Source organism: Lactuca virosa, chromosome 1 (genome assembly GCF_052849685.1).
Source record: "Lactuca virosa cultivar CGN04683 chromosome 1, Lactuca_virosa_CGN04683_v6, whole genome shotgun sequence".
Taxonomy (NCBI): domain Eukaryota; kingdom Viridiplantae; phylum Streptophyta; class Magnoliopsida; order Asterales; family Asteraceae; genus Lactuca; species Lactuca virosa.
The window spans coordinates 57,372,576-57,391,209 of record NC_136426.1 but is presented as its reverse complement, the minus strand read 5'-3'; the positions used below and the strand labels follow the sequence as shown (position 1 = coordinate 57,391,209).

Sequence of the window (18,634 nt, the reverse complement as noted above, 5' to 3'; positions counted from 1 at the left end):
CTAATACCGAGTTAAAGGGGCTTAAATACGTGGGAAACCCTAAAAGTTTGTGGGCTTGTGTTACAGCGCTCCTCACGTCGCGAGCTCATCATATATACAACTTCTTCATTTAATTGCTCCTCACGTCATGACCCTTCTATGGTTCACGTCGTGAGCCTTGGTTTGACCCATAAACCATGCCTTTGACTCCTTGAAACCTTGATTCGACTCTTCCAGGAAAACGGGTGTTACACATGAGGTCAAAGAAGCCAGGTGATAGCAAAATATAATGTACGTTTTTATAACCGGACATTCATACACAAATATATATATATATATATATATATATATATATATATATATATATATATATATATATATATATATATATATATAGTGGGCGGTTTAAATTACTTGGTATGGTTATGAAGTATATAAGGCTTATAAAGTAAAATCTTAAACATATGAAACGTGAAAGATGATACTTGCACTTCAATGCAATTAATCATTTTTGGAAAATGCACAAATATTTTAGTATGCAGTTTCATCGGAGAAAGTGATATTTTCTTACATATATAAAGGAGTTTAAGCTTTAAAACTCATTGTATGGCAAATAGATATATGCAAGAAGTGGTGTAAGTTTTAGCTAAAAGACGAAAAATTCAGCTGAAACAAAATTAGAGAGACCCGTAAAACATGGTGCTTGGTCCGAGCACCCACATGTCTTTTTTTTTTTTTTTTTTTTTCCTAAGCATCATATATACTGGTCCGTTCCAATTTTACTGATGGATATACTTGATTTGTGCTTTACTGTAAGTCGAGTCAAGTTTGATTGAATAATTAAACAATAAATGACTTGTGTTTTCACCCCATATGTTCGAGAAGTCAATTACGTGTTTTTGAATGTACACTTTTTTTGTCAAGATGAGGCAATAGCTATTAAAAGCAAAACATTAACAATATTTTTGTAGAATTTAACACCATCATTAGAGGTATGATCTTGTACCTACGTTTATGATCAAAATCAAGTTAAGTATGATCTTGTACTTATGTTTATGACCAAAAGTTTGTTTTTTAAATGTTTCATAAAAAATAATTAAAGGCAATGTACAACCACTAAACCATATAAGGAATTCAATGTAAAAAAGAAGGATGAAACACTATTTCACGTCACCTGCTCCAACCTACCCCATATATCATATTATATATGTTTTCAAAAGAAATTAATCACTACGAACAAAATTATTGGTCGCCGTTGAATAAAAAAAATCTGTGGAAAGAAAACTCTTCTTCACTTGCCGCTTTGAACGCATACGATGCTAGTAAATTCTTGAAATTATGATCGAAACTCTTAATTTAATATCTTAATGGTTATGTGGTTTGTTAATTTAAGAGTATTTATAGCATGTTGAATATTGAACATTTGATGTTAGTAATAAATGTTGAGGTTTAGATGTAATATTTGTTGGAAGTTTGTGCATTAGTTACATATATATTTTAAAATTATGGTGGATGATTATTGATGTTTTATTCACATTTTTATTTGGATTAATGCTAAATTTACATTAAGCTGATCGTATTGAATTTTCGATAAAAATGCACGAAAAATATTAGAAACTTCAAATTATACTTTTGAGAATCAGTATTGAAAATGAAAATAATATTAACTAGAAAGGTTACCCCTGCTACGCGGGGGTCAAAAGTTTTCAATGTTGTTTCCGAATTGATAAATATGACAGACATAGAAAGTGCAAGGATGAAAAGTCCGGGCTTTGCCCCGGACAAAAAATGTAAAAGTTTTAACTGCAAGGACCAGAAGTGTGAAAATGGCTAAAGAATTAAAGGGGTAGGAATTAGCAACTTTTTAAAAAAGGGATCAAAGTTGTCAAACCGTTAAAGTTTTGTGGCCAAACTTTAAATATTAAAAGGTTCCAAAAAAGTGTAAAAATATTAATTGCAAGGACCAAAAATGTCAAAATGGGTAAAGAATAATGAACAAAGTTGCCAAAAAACATCCAAATTTAGTATTTCTAACTTCCAACAATAATACAGGGACCAATTCTGCCAAAAAAATGGGAAGTTGAATGGAACATAAACAAAAGGATATGAATAAATTAATTAAAGAAGTACATGGACCGGATATGTAAATCAAGGGACCAAACCTGGACAAAATATGCCAACTTCACTATTCATTTCTTCCACAACTTTAATATATATATAATAATAATAATTAGAATTCAAAATTTTATAAAATCATAGAGGAAATCAAATATCTCCTCCTGTTTATACTACTATCAACATTTGTTTCATTTTCATGAATTAACCATCATCATGCACTTTACCTTTTCACATAATACTTTATATTTTATAAAGATACACTTTATTATTTTTTTTTTATAAATTCACAATTTTAAACCGAAAGTAGGATTTTCAAGGATTTGCGGGCCGATATATAATTTCAACCACTCTTAATCAGTTTAATATTTTTAACTATCGGTTTCGGATCTGTCCAATGCTAGTTTCAATATTAATAGGGGTGAACATGGATAGTGGGTACCCGCTTTTGGAACTGAAATTGTATCGGAACCGTCGATTTTAGAACTGGAGATTACTGGTTCCGGTTCTGGTTCCTAAAAGTGGCGCCAAGGATCGGTTCCAGTTTCGATTTTCATTTTTTAGGAACCGTTACCCGACGGGTAACTGTCGAAACCGATTCCAAAAGATTAAAATTTAAAAATACTTAATACTTAAATAAATTGGTCGTAACAACGTTGACGACTAAGACATTTGTTGAGATTGTCTAATTGGATCTTGGAGGTAACATGCTAATAAGTAATATTAGCAATTTTTTTTTTCAAAACAAATGGTCTGATGTGAATGTGAATGCATGACTATAAAACAATTTGAACATATGTAATGATAATATCTTCAAAAAAGATCTGATGTTAAATAATATTAAAAAGTTTATGGTAAGAACATGAACTTTGGTTTATAACTTATATTTAGCAACTTGGATTATTTTTAAAATGATTATTTTTTTGTCGTTTGTAACTTGTATCGTAATGAACTAATTATAGTATTTATTTTTTGTTTCAATGGCTAAAAATTATTTTGTATTAAAGAAACTAAAAACTGACATAACCAGGTTACCCGGTCCCGAAACTGGTTCTGAAAATTTAAGAACCGTCTAGATTGGTTCTGGTTCCGGTTCCCGTTCTAACTTCACAAGAACCGCCGGTTCCAATTCCGGTTCCGGTTCTGACGAAATGAGGCGGGTACCTGACTATGCTCATCCCCAAATATTAGACCATTTTGTCCATCTCCATACACAATAAAGAAAAATAGTAAGGTCCCGTTTGATAGTTTCTGTCTGAAAAAGTGCTGTCTGGGAAAGTTTTTTGACTGGGAAAAAAACCATGTTGTTTGATTGTACATCTGATTGACTGTGCTGAATGATGAAAAAAAGTAATAATTCAATAAAAAATAAATTTAAAAAAAGTTACTTAAAAAAATTAATAATCCAATAAAGAAAGAAAGATGCGGGATTTGGTGTATAATTGTCTTTCCAGCCCATTCGGCCAGAAAGATATGATTTTGGGGCTTTCTGGGAAAGACATATCTTACCGGGAAAGACCCTTTCTTTTGTGCAAATCAAATAGTCTTTCCGGTCCATTCAGCCAGAAATATCTGTTTGGACCTGGAAATATGCGTATCAAACGGGGCCTAAGTTTAATCAATTTATATTTTAAAAAAACATATTTTTAAAATCATGGATTCAAACCATGTTATAAGTTTATAATTTTTACAAGAAAGTTGAATAAATAAAATATAAACGAGGTTATGATTGTGTTTTCTAGTTTTTGTTTAGGAGAAAAAAAAGGAAGGTCAATAGAGCGAATAAAGAAAAATCATGTTCTAAAGTTTATCTTATGCTGTGATATAAATCATCTTTTTCTTTGCTCTTTAAAAGGGCAGAATGTGAGGAAGATGTTCATCATCTTCTATTCATGAATTTTTCTTTCACTTTTGGAAAGATAATGACAACTCTATAATAATAAGATGGACATAATTATAAGTTATGAAATTCCATTTATTTTGCGTGAACCGATTAACATAAAAATAATCGATTTCTCTTCGATTTATTTTCACTTGAAAACACGAATATAATTAACAATATTTCTTCGGTTCCCTAAAAAAAACAAGAAGAAGAATATTACTCTGATAACCAAATTTTTAATTGACTATAAAATTATAATCAAAATAATGCTCCAAAAGAAAAGTTTCTATTTGTCCATGAATAAAATATGAAAAAGATAAAATAAAATTTATCGTGATGGGCTCGCGTTGTTGTTATTGTGGGAAGCACAATTGGAATTAGAATCCAAGTCCAACACACACACACACAGAGTCGTAGTCATCACATAACAATTAAGAATACATAACAAGCGGCGGGATACCAGCATGCAATTGCAATTCTAATTTCATTTGTAAATCGTTACTTTCCTGTACGTGCGGCGATCCTATAGGCCCGTTTTCTCTCTCTAAATCTCTCCTCCGTTCCTCCGTCACGGTGAAACGTACAACACCTTGAACTCGCCGCCGCCGCCGTCTTCATCACCGTCATCGCCATTTCAAAACTTTCCTTTTTATTCACTCATATATACGTCACGATTTCTCATCGCTTGATTTTGCAGTTATTGATATACGATCAATAATGCCCCCAAAGTCAAATCCTGTGAGCCTTTCCGTTCTTCTACGTAAAATTGATCTCTCACTCCTCATTCTTCTTTAGTCTTCTCGACGTTTACGCGTCTGGATAATTTTTTTTTCCGTTTTTGAAAGTATTGTAGTATTTCGATTCGACGATCTCCTGAGAGCTGTATCACCGTGGTGTTTGACGTTCAATAGGACTTTTTTATATAATAATTATTTGATTAGCGGTTGGTTGGTTCAAATGGAGAAGAAGAAGTATCCAGTCGGAGCAGAGCACTATGAGCTGTATGAGGAAATAGGGCAAGGTGTCAGTGCCTCGGTTTTTCGAGCCATGTGCATCCCGAACAAGGAGATTGTTGCAGTTAAGGTGCTTGATTTTGAACGTAGCAACAGCGATTTGGTAAATTCAGTTCCTTCGTTTTTATATTCTGTTTTGCACGATACATATTGTTCTTCTGATGATTTCTTCTTATATTTAGTCCAATGAGCCTAAAATCTGATTTAGACGATCTGACAGTAGAATCAAATTCCATTTAACGGAGTTGCTAGTCGTTACCTAGTTTTCTTTGGCATACAGATGGTCGTGATTAGCTGAATTGGACTCTGCAGTAATATCTGCAAGACCACCTTGATGAGTTTGAGGGTTTGTAGATTAGGCTTATGAATTTAGTGTATCCCTCTCTGGCTTCTATCACTAAGTTATTGAGAGATTACTTTTGATAGTTATTTAAAAGATATACTAAAATTCTGATTTTCGTTTTGAACTTTAGTTGAATTATCTTTTACCATGGCAATCAAAATACATGCTTCAGGAAGTTATTTATCTTCATTTTATGATCAATGAGAATACTTTATGGAGAATTGATAGGCTAGGAATTTCGATTATTGAGGGGGAGAGAGTTTGAAACTCATAGCCTACAGTGTTTTCCCCCCCTGGTGGTTCTGTTATTTTATTCTAATTTGTCAAAATTGTAACATGGTTGGATGTCACTACTAGTTTAGAAATACATTTTACAATCCTACTAACTGAAAACATGATTCTACAAATAATTTTTAAAACATACTTCGGTTGGCTCATGATTTGATGATATAAAATAACAGAAAAAGGAGAAATTCCAACATAAACAACAAAGAAGAAGCCCTGTTGGTAAGTGCATACCTACATTGCTCAAGTGTCATGGACCTCTAAATTTGCTTTAACTGATATTTGATGAACTCTTGATTGCACCTTAAATTTGTAGCAAATTGGCCTATGACTTTTGAGGCACCTAATTTATGTTTAACTGATAAACTATATTTGTTTCATTGCTCATTTGTTAATATCTTGTCAGAACAATATATCACGTGAAGCTCAGACAATGATCCTGGTTGATCATCCAAATGTTCTTAAATCACATTGTTCCTTTGTAAATGACCATAACCTATGGGTGGTCATGCCTTTCATGCCTGGTGGATCCTGCCTCCATATACTGAAGTCTTGCCATCCTGAGGGTTTTGAGGAAGTTGTTATTGCAACTATACTGCGTGAGACATTAAAGGCATTGGAGTATCTTCACCATCATGGCCACATTCATCGAGATGTTAAAGTGAGTTTCTATTTCACCTTAATCATATCTATTAGCTGGTTTTGTAATTAATTTTCTTTTGTGGGTGATTCTTTTGTTGTATTAACAGGCTGGAAACATTCTGATTTGTGATACTGGTGCAATCAAGCTGGGAGATCTTGGTGTTTCTGCTTGCTTATTTGATTCTGGTGATAGACAACGATTAAGGAACACATTTGTTGGGACACCTTGCTGGTATTTTTTAAAACTTGCATAAATTTTATATCATGAGTTGCATTGTTCATATTTGACCCGACATCATTAGGAACAATGGAGGCTTAATATACTTACTATGGTTTTATATGTTTTTTAGGATGGCACCTGAGGTTATGGAACAATTGCATGGCTATGACTTCAAGTAAGTTGATTTCATCTATTTTCATATATTATCTAGTAAGATAAGATACAAAAGTACATTGAAGGTTTCCCTTCTGTTATCAAGGTCAAAGTAGTGGAAAAGTTGATTTTTATATATGATTGCAGGGCTGATATCTGGTCGTTTGGTATAACGGCTCTTGAGCTTGCTCATGGGCATGCTCCTTTCTCAAAATATCCCCCAATGAAGGTGCATCCATCTTGCATTTTCATATCTTTTTACCTTTTTATGCCATTGATTGGGACTTGCCAAGTCAGGTTATTCTAAAATTAGGCTGTGTTTTACCAAACTGAACTGGACAAACTTTCGAGGGCTATTTTCGGATGATGAGGATGAAGAGGGTACTCATGTCTTTTTCACAAATGAGAGATTGATAGCTAGTCTCTAACCCACCATGTTCCACTTTAGGTTGGATAAAAAATTGCAATTTTTGTCCCATTGACACCAGTCCCAGTCCAAAACACAATACAACCTGTTCTGTTTTGTCTTGTGTAACAATTGGGGCCTACATAATCATAACTTTAAATACCTGTAACATGACAGGTTTTGCTCATGACCTTGCAAAATGCACCTCCTGGTCTTGATTATGAGAGGGACAAAAAGTTTTCTAAGGTAATTTAATTTGTTTTTTCTTTACCACTATATCATCACCTCATGATTCATCTCATACTTGTGTTGTCTTTTCTCTGTCTGAAGTCTTTTAAGCAGATGATTGCGAGTTGTCTTGTTAAAGATCCTTCAAAACGTCCTTCTGCAAAGAAGCTTCTGAAGCATTCTTTTTTCAGACAAGCCAGAACTAATGATTTTATAGCACGTAAGCTGCTGGAAGGGCTGCCAACACTTGGTGATCGCCTTCAAGCATTGAAGGTTCCTCCATTATTTTTCTTTTGAGTTTATCAAAGTCATATCTCTTATTTCTACTCTACTTACAATCTCAATAATATCATTTTCTTTTGGAATAATAGAGAAAAGAAGAAGATATGCTTGTTCAAAAGAAAATACCCGATGGACAAAAGGAGGAAATGTCACAGGTATGTTCATGTTCAATCATATTTTTGCTTTGTGGTTGATGTGGTTTTTTATTTTTTTCTTGTACTATGGGATGATAGTTGCTACATGATGTCTTATAACTTATGAAATAAGGGTTTGTTTGGTTGGATGGAATAGAGTGATGAAGGAATGGAATAAACAAGATAATGGAATGTGTCATTATATTCAATGATCATGTTTGGTTCACCTGTAGGAATGGAATGAATACTTATGACTTTTTTTTTATATTATATGTAAATAGAAGGCATAGTTATAAAACTATTCTATATATAATTTGACTGTGATTATGTAATCTGTTATTTATAAAACTAATAATTTAAACATAATAAAAGCTCATTAAAACCCAAATAAGATTATAATAATAAAGTATTTTCTAGTTATCTTTATAAAAATAGAATTATATTTTAGTTAAAATCATGAATTTTTGGAAAAAAGATTTGTCATTAAAAATTTATAAATAAAAATGGGTTATATTACGATTTTTCTTTCCATTCCATCATGCCTAAGGAAGGAAAGTAACAAAATAAAAGGAATCGTATTCTTTCAGGAATGGTCCATTCTATTCCAAAACACACAGATTTTATTATTTCAATGGAATGAACCATTCCATTCCATCTTCAATTCTGTCATACTAACCGCCACCTAGTTATTTTTATTAGTGTTTATTACTTTTGGTTTCTGATTGTTCTTTGTACCTTGTTTCTAGAACGAATATAAAAGAGGGATTAGTGGTTGGAACTTCGATCTTGAAGATATGAAAGTTCAAGCTTCCTTGGTATGGTACTTAATATTTATTTTCTGATGAACATTCTCAGCACTATTCTTCATGTAACTCAAAAAAACCTTAAGTAATTCCTCCAAACAATTCAATGATGCGATTTTCTTTATGTAATTAGATCCAGGATGAGGATCCTATACCTGACAAAGACCAATTAGAGAAATCGATTTCTTTCAATGGGACTGGTGCAGGTGAAAGGGAACTTCAGCATCAATTGTCATACATGAGCAGGGCTTTCACATCTACTGATGTAGTATGTCATTTTCCTTTTGACTCTGATGGATAAATTCTATGCTTTAGTCTACTTTTTATAATAAAGATTCAACATATTGCAGGCAGGATCTGTTCCATTTGTCAACTCTATTGCATCATCTTCTATGTAAGTCGACTTCAGTTTAATCAATACCATTTTCAATATCAATATACCTCTCCCTACAAAAATGTGCAATGTACTTCATTTTTTATCCCTAATGGCAACATACTTAACATCTTTTACCCATAATAGCAATGTACTTACATTTCTCTACTGCTAATAGCAATATAGAACCTGAAGCTTGTAAAATACTTACCAGTTTCATTTTATGTATTGCTATTATTTGTAAAGAAATGTAAGTAGATTGCTATTACGTGTAAGTAATTTCTTAGTGCTGTTAAAAAAAAGTAATTCAAAAGTACATTGCTATTAGGGGTAAGGAAATATAAGTACATGGCTATTTTGGGTTTACATATTGCTATTATCTGTAAAAGATCCAAGTATGTTGTTATTATGGGTTAAAACATGTAAGCGCATGTCAATGATGAGTAAAAAATAAAGTACATTGTCTATATTAGTAGAAAGAGCAAAGTATATTACTATTTCCTGCAATTTGCGCTTTTTTTTTTATTTTTTTTTATTTTTATTTTTTATATATGTATCATTTCAATTTCAATGGCCTTACACCTAACTGTTCAGGGGCAAATGCGAGTCTGGAGATATTGCTAGTTCTTCCAATGGACATGTGACATTGCGGACTTGTTCTCTTAATATCAACTCAGATTTTAGTGGAAAAGCCTTAAATGGCGTTGCATCTCTTTCTCAAAAGCGAGTAGCTTCATCTGGATGCATTGCTGCAATGGATGGGTATATATGATGTTTCACTTAGATGACATCAGCTTATATATATCGTGACCTATTTCACCCCTGATAATTATTTTATGAAAATTTCAGGGGCAAGTTACAAGGTCAGACTGCTAACTGCAATGGATCCCATTCACTCCAAATAGCAGATGGGTTGACATCTGAGTCAATCTCCAAAGTTTCTTCAAAAACAACATGTGAGTTTTCAATTTGTTAATTTAATCACACTCAACAGCTTGGTTATTAAGCTTATTTCATTCATTAAGGAAATCGTAATTTGTTTATTAACAATATTGGTGGAACAGTAACTAATGATGAACAAGATGAGAAAGCAAAGTGCCCAGTTGTTCAACAGAAAGGGCGTTTTAAAGTTACCTCTGAGAATGCTGACAATGATAAGGTAATTTTTTTTTTTTTTTTTTTTTTAAGTTGGCATGTGTAACTAACGACCACTATTTCATTGTTAGGTGGTTTCTTCTCCTGGAATGCTAAAGAGTCCGAGCATGAGGGTATTAATACTCTTTTTTCTATTATTTTAGCAGAATCATGTAAAACCTTTTTACATGGAAATAGATGTTTATAACATCAATTATTTATCTCATTTGTGTAGATAATAATCGAACATCCCAATGGTCCTACATCGATGCAGGGTGATGCTACAGATCAAAGGGTATCTGTCAGTAACCATGTAGTAGTTTTATCAAGTTTTTTATTTGTTTGAAAGGAAAAAACAAATGTTTACATGTCATGTCATGTCACTCACTCCTTTCAGAATGGCATTTTGAGTTCCACGAAGCCACTCTCAGTCTCTGCTGATGACATCACTAGACTAGAGAAATCCAAGGTATGTTTCTCTCCCAATCAACTTTTTTTTTCCCTACTTGTTGCTTTGATGCATTTCATTTTTTACGTTTATTTTCTGGCATAGTGTTATATGCAAGCATCATATCATAGGGAATTGCTCAGATGCCATTAGAAATTTGAAAATAAATACTTTGATCTTTGGTAGGCAATAGGCATGGCTATTAATCCTAAACTGTATAATGTATATTTGCTTTACCTCTAGGATCTATTCCAGAAAAGGAAATACAAGGTTATAGATAATACATATAATAAGAAAAGGTAGATGCATTATCTTGAGATCCGGTGAAAGCCAACAAGATTTTGGCTGCTATTATCTTTTTTATTGAAAATAAAGGAAATTCAAAAAATATATATAATACAAAATTGGGTAAGCTTTCGCCTTTCAAGAGGCAACCGTCTGCCTAATGACGTTTAATCAGTCATAATACTCGATCCCTACTTATACAGTTGCTTAATTATTAAAGTACGATTGTGACCTATTATAATTATAGAAATACAATAATTAGCTTATATGATTATGGAAAATAGTACTGTTGTCTATTTTATTAATTAATCTAAAATCTAAATAACTAAACTGTAACATTACTTGAGGCCTCGAGCCTGGAGGTGGTAGGTCCAAAATCAGTCCCATCATGGACTCTTGTTCCAGCTCATCATAATAAGGCCTAATTTTGGGTCTATTACTTGGCCCAACGATATCAATGACACTCCACCAACACTTCTAATTTTTATACATCTTAATATTAATCCAATTCTCTTTCAACTTTTTCAAGTCTTTTTCCAATGCTATGTCATCAAATGCAGGTCTCATTTTTTGCTAAAATAAAAACATATTTATTATTTTAAATTAGTTTATTACATTGATATATTAAATTAAAATTAAAATTGTAAATAGATTAGTAAAAGTATCTTGAATATGAATTTTTATATTTTTATATTTTCTTTCATTAGATTGATAACGCAATGATTAATTTGCAGCTTGATGCAGTGGATGACAGGGAAAAGGAATTACTTAACGAAATAAGTGAATTACAACGGAGGTAGTAGACACATACATACAATACACCTGCTTTTGGTTGGTTGGTAGGTAATAATTAACATGGATCTAATTATAACATCCCACATATATATTTTTTTCTGCATGTAGGCTCTTATGTGCACAGGAGGAGCTCCAGAAATACAAAGCTGGAAATTCCCATGTTAGAAAGTTTATCCCTCATCTAGTTTTTATTCCCTAAATATTAAATTAAAATAAATATGATAGCTAGATATACCATTCCGCATGCTAACTTTTAGCAAGTTGTTCACAGGCATGAGTTTTTTCAAATCTTCAATCGCCACCTAATCACACGGAGCTTTTTTCATCCGAGATTGCGTACCAAATAAAAAGGTTCATATTGGTCAACATGCACATATACGTAATTTTAGTTATTATTCGCTGTGGAATACTTTATGTTTTTCCCCCTTCTGATTTGAAGCTTAACTTCTTTTAAGAGCCAACTGTTTCATTTTTTTTTATTGATTTGGTAACACACTATTTTCTAGTTAGTTAGGTTGTTAAACATGGGAGCTCGGTTATTTGGATTTATTAACATAAAAGTTAAAAGTATATTGATGTAGTTAACGACCTAATTGGCATAGAATTATGAATTATCAGTTTATGTGTATATTGTATATTAAGAGGGTGATTGGGATTGCTTATTTGAAACAACTTATGCTTTTTAAGGGCCTATTAGATTATTTGGTGTCAAAATGGAATTTAAAAAAATTATTTCGTGTTTGGTACCCAAACGTAATAACATGATAATGATAAGTTATTTTTGTGTTTGGTGAAGTCCATTTCTACTTGTAAATATAAAATAATCAATCAATAACTCATTATTTAAGTCGATAAGTAAAGAGGAAACATGTTGTCAAAACCCATTAATGAGTGTGGTTGATAACAAAACTAAAAAAGAAATAATTTATCAAAAACAGGAAGCATGCTGTCAAAAACCCATTAACGAGTGTCTTTGATACCAAAACTAAAAAAGAAATAATTTATCAAAAAGTAATCGATGATTGTCTATCTGTGTTAAAAGTGAATAAACATTTCACATAAGCAATCCCAAACATCTTTTACAAGTTGGGACTAACACATTTGGCTAACAAGATGTGAGTTACGAACAAAAAGGTCGTGGATTCATATACTAATGTAAGCAATGACATGTTAATGAAGGCCATGCTATTGAAGATGACGTGGCCTATTTCATGACCACAAGCTACACTTAAACACTTTAGATGCTGATGTGACATTGTATTTGATGATGTGACATCCACCGTAACCCCATCCATCTGCTTCTATATCTTCCATACCATTGACCTCCACTTCCACCACCACAAGCGTCCCCCTCTTACCACCATCGACCTCCTGTCTTCCAAACCACCACTATCCATCTCTCACCACCACTATTGTTCACCGCCATCCAAAGTAAATTTTGGTAACGTTTTCCTGTCCATTGAATGTATACTCCAGCAAGGTATGAGTTCTCCAATGGGATATACCGGCTATGGAGAGTATTTCATGTATTCCATATGAAGTTTTCTGGGGTGTTTCACGACAACAAAACAATACATCAGATCCATGATTTTACATGCTTAAGATAATCTAATATTGAAGCACCATTGAGAATGGTGGCACTCCTAAGTGCAAAAGGGGCGAGGATTGAGAGACATGCTGCCTAAAACTCACCTCCAAGACTTGAAGCATTGTTCTTATTTTCTTATCAGTTTGATCAATCAAGGGGCGAGAAAGCACAAAATCCTGAACCCATGTGCTCGGTTCTATTGGACCATTCACATTAGACCCGAAGTTCGAATCAAAGGGATGAGGTGCGATTTTCTTAGGGTTGTATTTTTACACACACAACGGAGAGAGAGAGAGAGAGAGAGAGAGAGAGAGAGAGAGAGAGAGAGAGTACCTATTTTCTTTTTTTGGCTCTAGAATTAATGGTTTGTAAAAGATGGCTAAGCTCTTTACTTCTTCTGATTAATTACATATTAGTTCTTCTTTGGTACATTGTTTTTAATTGTCCACCTCTCACCACCAAAGACTTCCATTTCTTTTGCTTAGTTCCATCTTATTATTAGTTCTTCTTTTGAAATGAGATGTATGTATGACTTCAAAGAATTGAGATGTATATATGAGTTCAAAGAATCGCTTCTTGAAATTAAAAGAAAAACTCCCAAATCTGAAAACTGTTTCTTGAAATCGAGATCTAGGTCCGAGTTCTCCACAAAAATCCGATGAATAGAGGTCTTCAAAAGATGAAGAGAAGGGTCATTAGGGTTGTTCTTAGTCTGATAAAGATTTAATGAATGCATACGATATTGATGGTGACGTATGGTAGCGATAAGGTAGGGTTGTGGTGATGATCCCCTTGAATCGTCGAGACCATCTTTCACGAACCTGACTTGAAACCCCACATTGAAGTCTCACAACAAGCGTTTGGAATCTACGGTACACATGACATATGCCACATCGGTCTAAACTTTAAAATTTCCATGGTCAAGGTTCACATTGGCTTGATTTATTATGACAACCTGGAAAATACGTCCATAATCGTCGTTAGTACTTAACAATAAAACACGGAAACATAAAAAAGACGGTCCTGTAACCCCCCAATATACTCAAAATCTAAATCTCGTCAACATTTAGATTCAAAAAAATTGTGCACGAAAAATTATGTCCACTTGAAAGCTGGTTTACATTTTTAGAATATACATGTTACCGTGATAAGCCTCGTAAAAATCCGACTAAGTATGAAAGGGATATGACTTTATTTGTAAATGAAAGTCTACCACACATGAGATATTACAACGTCAAAAACTACGAGAAAGGTTGATCTTTTTCAAAAGTCACCAAAAGACGAAACGTAGTACTACTCAAAGTAGGATTTAAGAGACAAAGAACTCCTAAAACCGAAAACGTGTGAAAGACTTAAGATTTTTACGAAATCATAAAAGCACTAGGCGTGGATAACTAGATGTAACACCATTTTGGTGCCACATCACATGTCACATCATCAATGGTGTTATAACATCAAGTGGGGAAATGGTCACCATGTTGTATCTTGTTATGACACCAACTTTTTTTTTTTCCATTTTATAATTTATTTTTTATTTTTTTTCGATTTTTTTTTTTAATTTAGACAAATATTTTTTAAATATAACATAATAAATAAAACATAATGTTTAAAAATTATAAATAACATATAATAATTTTTAAAGATTAAAATTAACATAGAGATTAAATTACACATAACATCCAAAAACAAAAAAAGAAATAACATCCAAATTCAAAAAAAAAAAAAAAATACAACGCTATTCGTTATCGTTATTGTTACCATAGAAGATATAATCCGCCAAGTCCTCTCGAAGTTGTCTGTGTTTATTTGCGTCCTGAATGTCAACAACGCGATGCAAATAATCTGTTGTTCCTGGTTGAAACTGAACATGTCTGGGCTCCGTTGGGATATAGTGTGCAATATTCCGCCATTTATCTTCTACTACCATGTTATGCATTATGATACATGCATACATGATCTATCGTAGAGTTTCTAAATCCAATGGTCGTGCTGCATGTTCGACTATATGCCACTTCGCATTCAGCACTCCAAAAGCACGTTCCACATCCTTACGTGCTCCTTCTTGTCTTCTCTTAAAAAATTGTCTCGTTCTTCAACCGGGTGGCGGAATGCCTTCACGAATGTGGAATACTGAGGATATATTCCATCTGTAAGGTAATACCCATATTTGTATTCGTTTCCATTCACCGTGAAAGGAGCATCCGGGGCCTTTCCATTCAAAAGATCGTCGAATATTGGCGACTGATCAAGAACGTTGACGTCGTTGTTGGAACCCGCAACCCCAAAAAATGCATGCCAAATCTATAAATCTTGAGAAGCAACAGCCTCTAAAACCAACGAAGGTGATCCGTGATGACCACTTGCGTATTGCCCTTTCCATGCTACCGGACAATTTTTCCATTTCCAGTGTGTGCAATCAATGCTTCTGATCATTCCGGGAAACCCATGGCATTCTTCATGCGCCGCATACAATTCTTGCAAACCATGCAACAAAGGTTTCCGTAAATACACGTCTCCAAATGTTTCAACAACACCCCTTGACAATGTATACAAACTCTCCCTTGCGGTTCTTTCGGACATTCTCATATAGTCGTCCATGGGGTCGGGTGACTCCCCCATAGCCAACAAACGAATGGCCGCAACACATTTCTGCAACTTTGTAAACCCTCGTCTACCTCTAGCATCATATCTTAATTGAAAAAATTCGTACCTAAACATAAATTAACTACAGTTTAAAAATATATTGCATATGTTGTAAAATTAAAGAAACATGTAGTACATTTTTATTTATTTTGTATAAAAGTATAGTAAAGAAGCGATACCGACTTTCCAAGGTGTTGGCGATTCGTAAGAACACATCCCTACTCAAACGAAATCTTCTTTTGAAGTCCTTCGCCCCGTATACACAATTATCCGCAAAGTAATCACGATATAGATGTTCGTGTCCTTCCTCGCGATTTCTGTTTAACATCGCACGTCTTGTTAGTAGCGGGATTGAGTCTGGTTGTAGCAGGTCGGTAGTGTAATAATGATACATCATTCTGAAGAAAATATCGTCATCTGAATCATCGGACGAGTCGAAAGGGTCCATATTTTTTTTTGAAGAATTGAAACTATGTAGAGAGGAGAAGAGAAATTGTGTGAAATTTTTTATAAAATAGTAGGTATTTATAGGGTAAATGATTTTTTTTAATAGTTAAATTTTTTTTATACCGTTGCCATTTAAACGTTTGAAAACGTTTAAATTTTGTGCGTTTCATCCAGTCGCGACGGCAACGAGATGCAACCTCGACGAGCAAAAACGAGTAGGGGGGGGGTGTTCCCCCCGTCACGACGCCGTTGAGGCGTGCCACCTCATCCCCGTTTCTTCTCGTTTGGCCCATACCGCATAGTCTAAAAGATTATAAAATATAGGCTAAAAATGAAAGTCAAAATTTGCCAAAACGACCAAAAGGAAAATCGTAGTAAACATCGAGACCTACACAAATATATAAGAATTGTTGAAAACAAAGTTCGTATGCGAGAGTTACAAATTTTTAAAATTTATAAAAAGATCTCGTGCACCCATGCGCAGCGCGCGACGTTCATTCTGACGCCCCGATTCTCCAGGATACGGATGACGTGGCACCATAAGAAGAAGACACGTGTCAACACCAGGGTGGTTCACGTGCACCGCGTGTGTGACAATTGGGAAATTCCCGTCACCAACCGTCACTAGAGATTAGCATCAACAAATGATGATAATAGAGATTTTCATATTCTAGGAAAAACATGATCAATTAGATAATAATAAAAGGGTAAAAAAGGAGTGACCAAATAGTTATATCACTTTTAATAATGGTCAGTGTATTTGGAAAGTACAAAACAAAGTAATCTCAGGATATAATCGTTGTAAAAATCTGACTCCGTGGAGGAGTTATGATTAATAATGCTATTAACGTCAAAATGACACAAAGAAATCGGTAGAATTTCGACTAACGTCACAAAAAGGAAAATCGTAGTACCCCGAGAGATAAAGACTTTGAAAGGAAAAAGGTCAAAAACAGAGTTCGTATGAAGGAGATACGATTTTTAGAAAAATATAAAATACGAGTTAAAAATAAAAGTTAAAATTTGACAACACAACCTTAAGGAAAGTTGTAGTACTAGTAAAGAGCTACACAAATATATAGAGAGGGTAAGAAACAAGATTTCATATAAGGAAGATGTGAATTTTTATAAAAGATTTAGAGGTGCATGCCAAGTGCGCGCATTGCTCGACGTGCACGTCTGACACCCAAATTCGTCGCGCATGAAGTGCACGATTCCCTGAGAATACAAGTTATTTTGAAAAACGTCAACATATATAATGTTGGTGAGTTCATAAGCATATTTGAATGAAAAGTTTTGAATTGTTTGTAAACACCAGAAAATCCGATATTTTCTGAAAATGGTTTGAACGTGATGTATCAAAACCAAGTATTAATGCTTGTATGTTTTCTGTATTTGGAATGTATAAAAATGTAATCCAGATAAAAACCCTGTATTTTCTGTAGTACGTAAAAGATACTGTTTAGGTTATTTCCCCAGAAAATCCGATATTTTATGTTTATAAAAGTGTTGTGGTCTCAACCCCAAGACCGAATGACAGTATATGTATGTTTTTGTATCCACAAGATTTTATAGGTATTCTATAAAATTATGTTGAAGAGGATTTCTAAGTGAGCCGTTTTAACCATGCTTGATTTTTGACGAGTTCGCCTGTCGTGGCGTTCTTAGGCGCCGGTTTGATTTACGGTAAGGTTTGTCACCCTAGACTGGCCTAGTCTAGTTGTAGCGAACAACTCAGGTGTGGGGAGTCACCCCGTATAGATCTATACACAAACTCTCGCTCTCTCTCCAGGAGACTCTGGTTATAACTACAGGCTACGATCATACACTCTAGAGGTGTCAACCGACAAGTCTCACTAGATCATTTACTATTTTCACACGAGTATTGAATTACGCTATGTATAATGTTTTCGTATATATAGTTAAGATTTGCAAAGCCCATAAAATAGGTATATGAATGTATAAGGCCCAACAGACATGTAAGGGATCAGCTATGGCCCACTAAGCATGTGATGTATAGACTGGGCCCATTAAGCATGTTAATAGTTAACAAAGGCCCAAATTAACATGTGGTAATCATATTAGGCCCAACAAACATGTAAACGGACCACAAAGGCCCAAATGGACATGTAATGGATATATTAGGCCTAATATCCCGAAATTTACTTTTATGGCCCCCAAATATATATTAAATATTATTTTTGGCCCATTTTTATAGAAATTGACATTTTTGGCCCAAATATATATAAAATATTATTTTCGGCCCATTTTTACCAAGATTTACATTTTCAGCCCATTTTTGATAAAAATGGCATTTTCGGTCCAAGTTTTGGAAAAATTTGCATTTTTAGCCCAAATCCAAATAATGTGGCATTTTCAACCCATAAAACCGTAAGTTTTAAATTTTAGCCTCAAACTTGTGTAAAATAGCAATTT

At 33.8% G+C, this 18,634-nt stretch overlaps 1 protein-coding gene across 2 annotated transcripts; it reads left to right on the top strand.

Moving 5' to 3' along the window:
• The first annotated feature begins 4,355 nt into the window (after positions 1-4,355).
• LOC145133178 (serine/threonine-protein kinase BLUS1-like) lies at positions 4,356-12,148 on the top strand. Of its 2 annotated transcripts, none has more exons than XM_079068146.1 (20): positions 4,356-5,092; positions 6,024-6,278; positions 6,367-6,491; positions 6,610-6,654; positions 6,780-6,861; positions 7,216-7,284; positions 7,369-7,539; positions 7,638-7,703; positions 8,429-8,497; positions 8,619-8,753; positions 8,836-8,879; positions 9,453-9,620; positions 9,708-9,814; positions 9,923-10,017; positions 10,085-10,126; positions 10,228-10,293; positions 10,390-10,461; positions 11,460-11,521; positions 11,629-11,680; positions 11,792-12,148. In XM_079068146.1, the coding sequence occupies exons 1-20, from the start codon at positions 4,934-4,936 to the stop codon at positions 11,795-11,797; spliced, it is 1,890 nt and encodes a 629-aa protein (XP_078924272.1). In that variant the 5' UTR covers positions 4,356-4,933; the 3' UTR covers positions 11,798-12,148. The 2 variants fall into 2 exon arrangements, with proteins under 2 accessions (XP_078924272.1, XP_078924331.1); XM_079068205.1 differs by having other exon boundaries at positions 4,357-5,092; positions 10,228-10,287.
• Positions 12,149-18,634: the final 6,486 nt, after the last annotated feature.

Bases quoted from the DNA above. Each gene is read 5' to 3' on its own strand.
- LOC145133178 (XM_079068146.1), top strand. From the start codon at position 4,934: ATGGAGAAGAAGAAGTATCCAGTCGGAGCAGAGCACTATGAGCTGTAT. The intron at 6,492-6,609 runs GTATTTTTTAAA...TATGTTTTTTAG, and splicing joins TTTGTTGGGACACCTTGCTG to GATGGCACCTGAGGTTATGG. The intron at 10,018-10,084 runs GTAATTTTTTTT...TTTCATTGTTAG, and splicing joins AGAATGCTGACAATGATAAG to GTGGTTTCTTCTCCTGGAAT.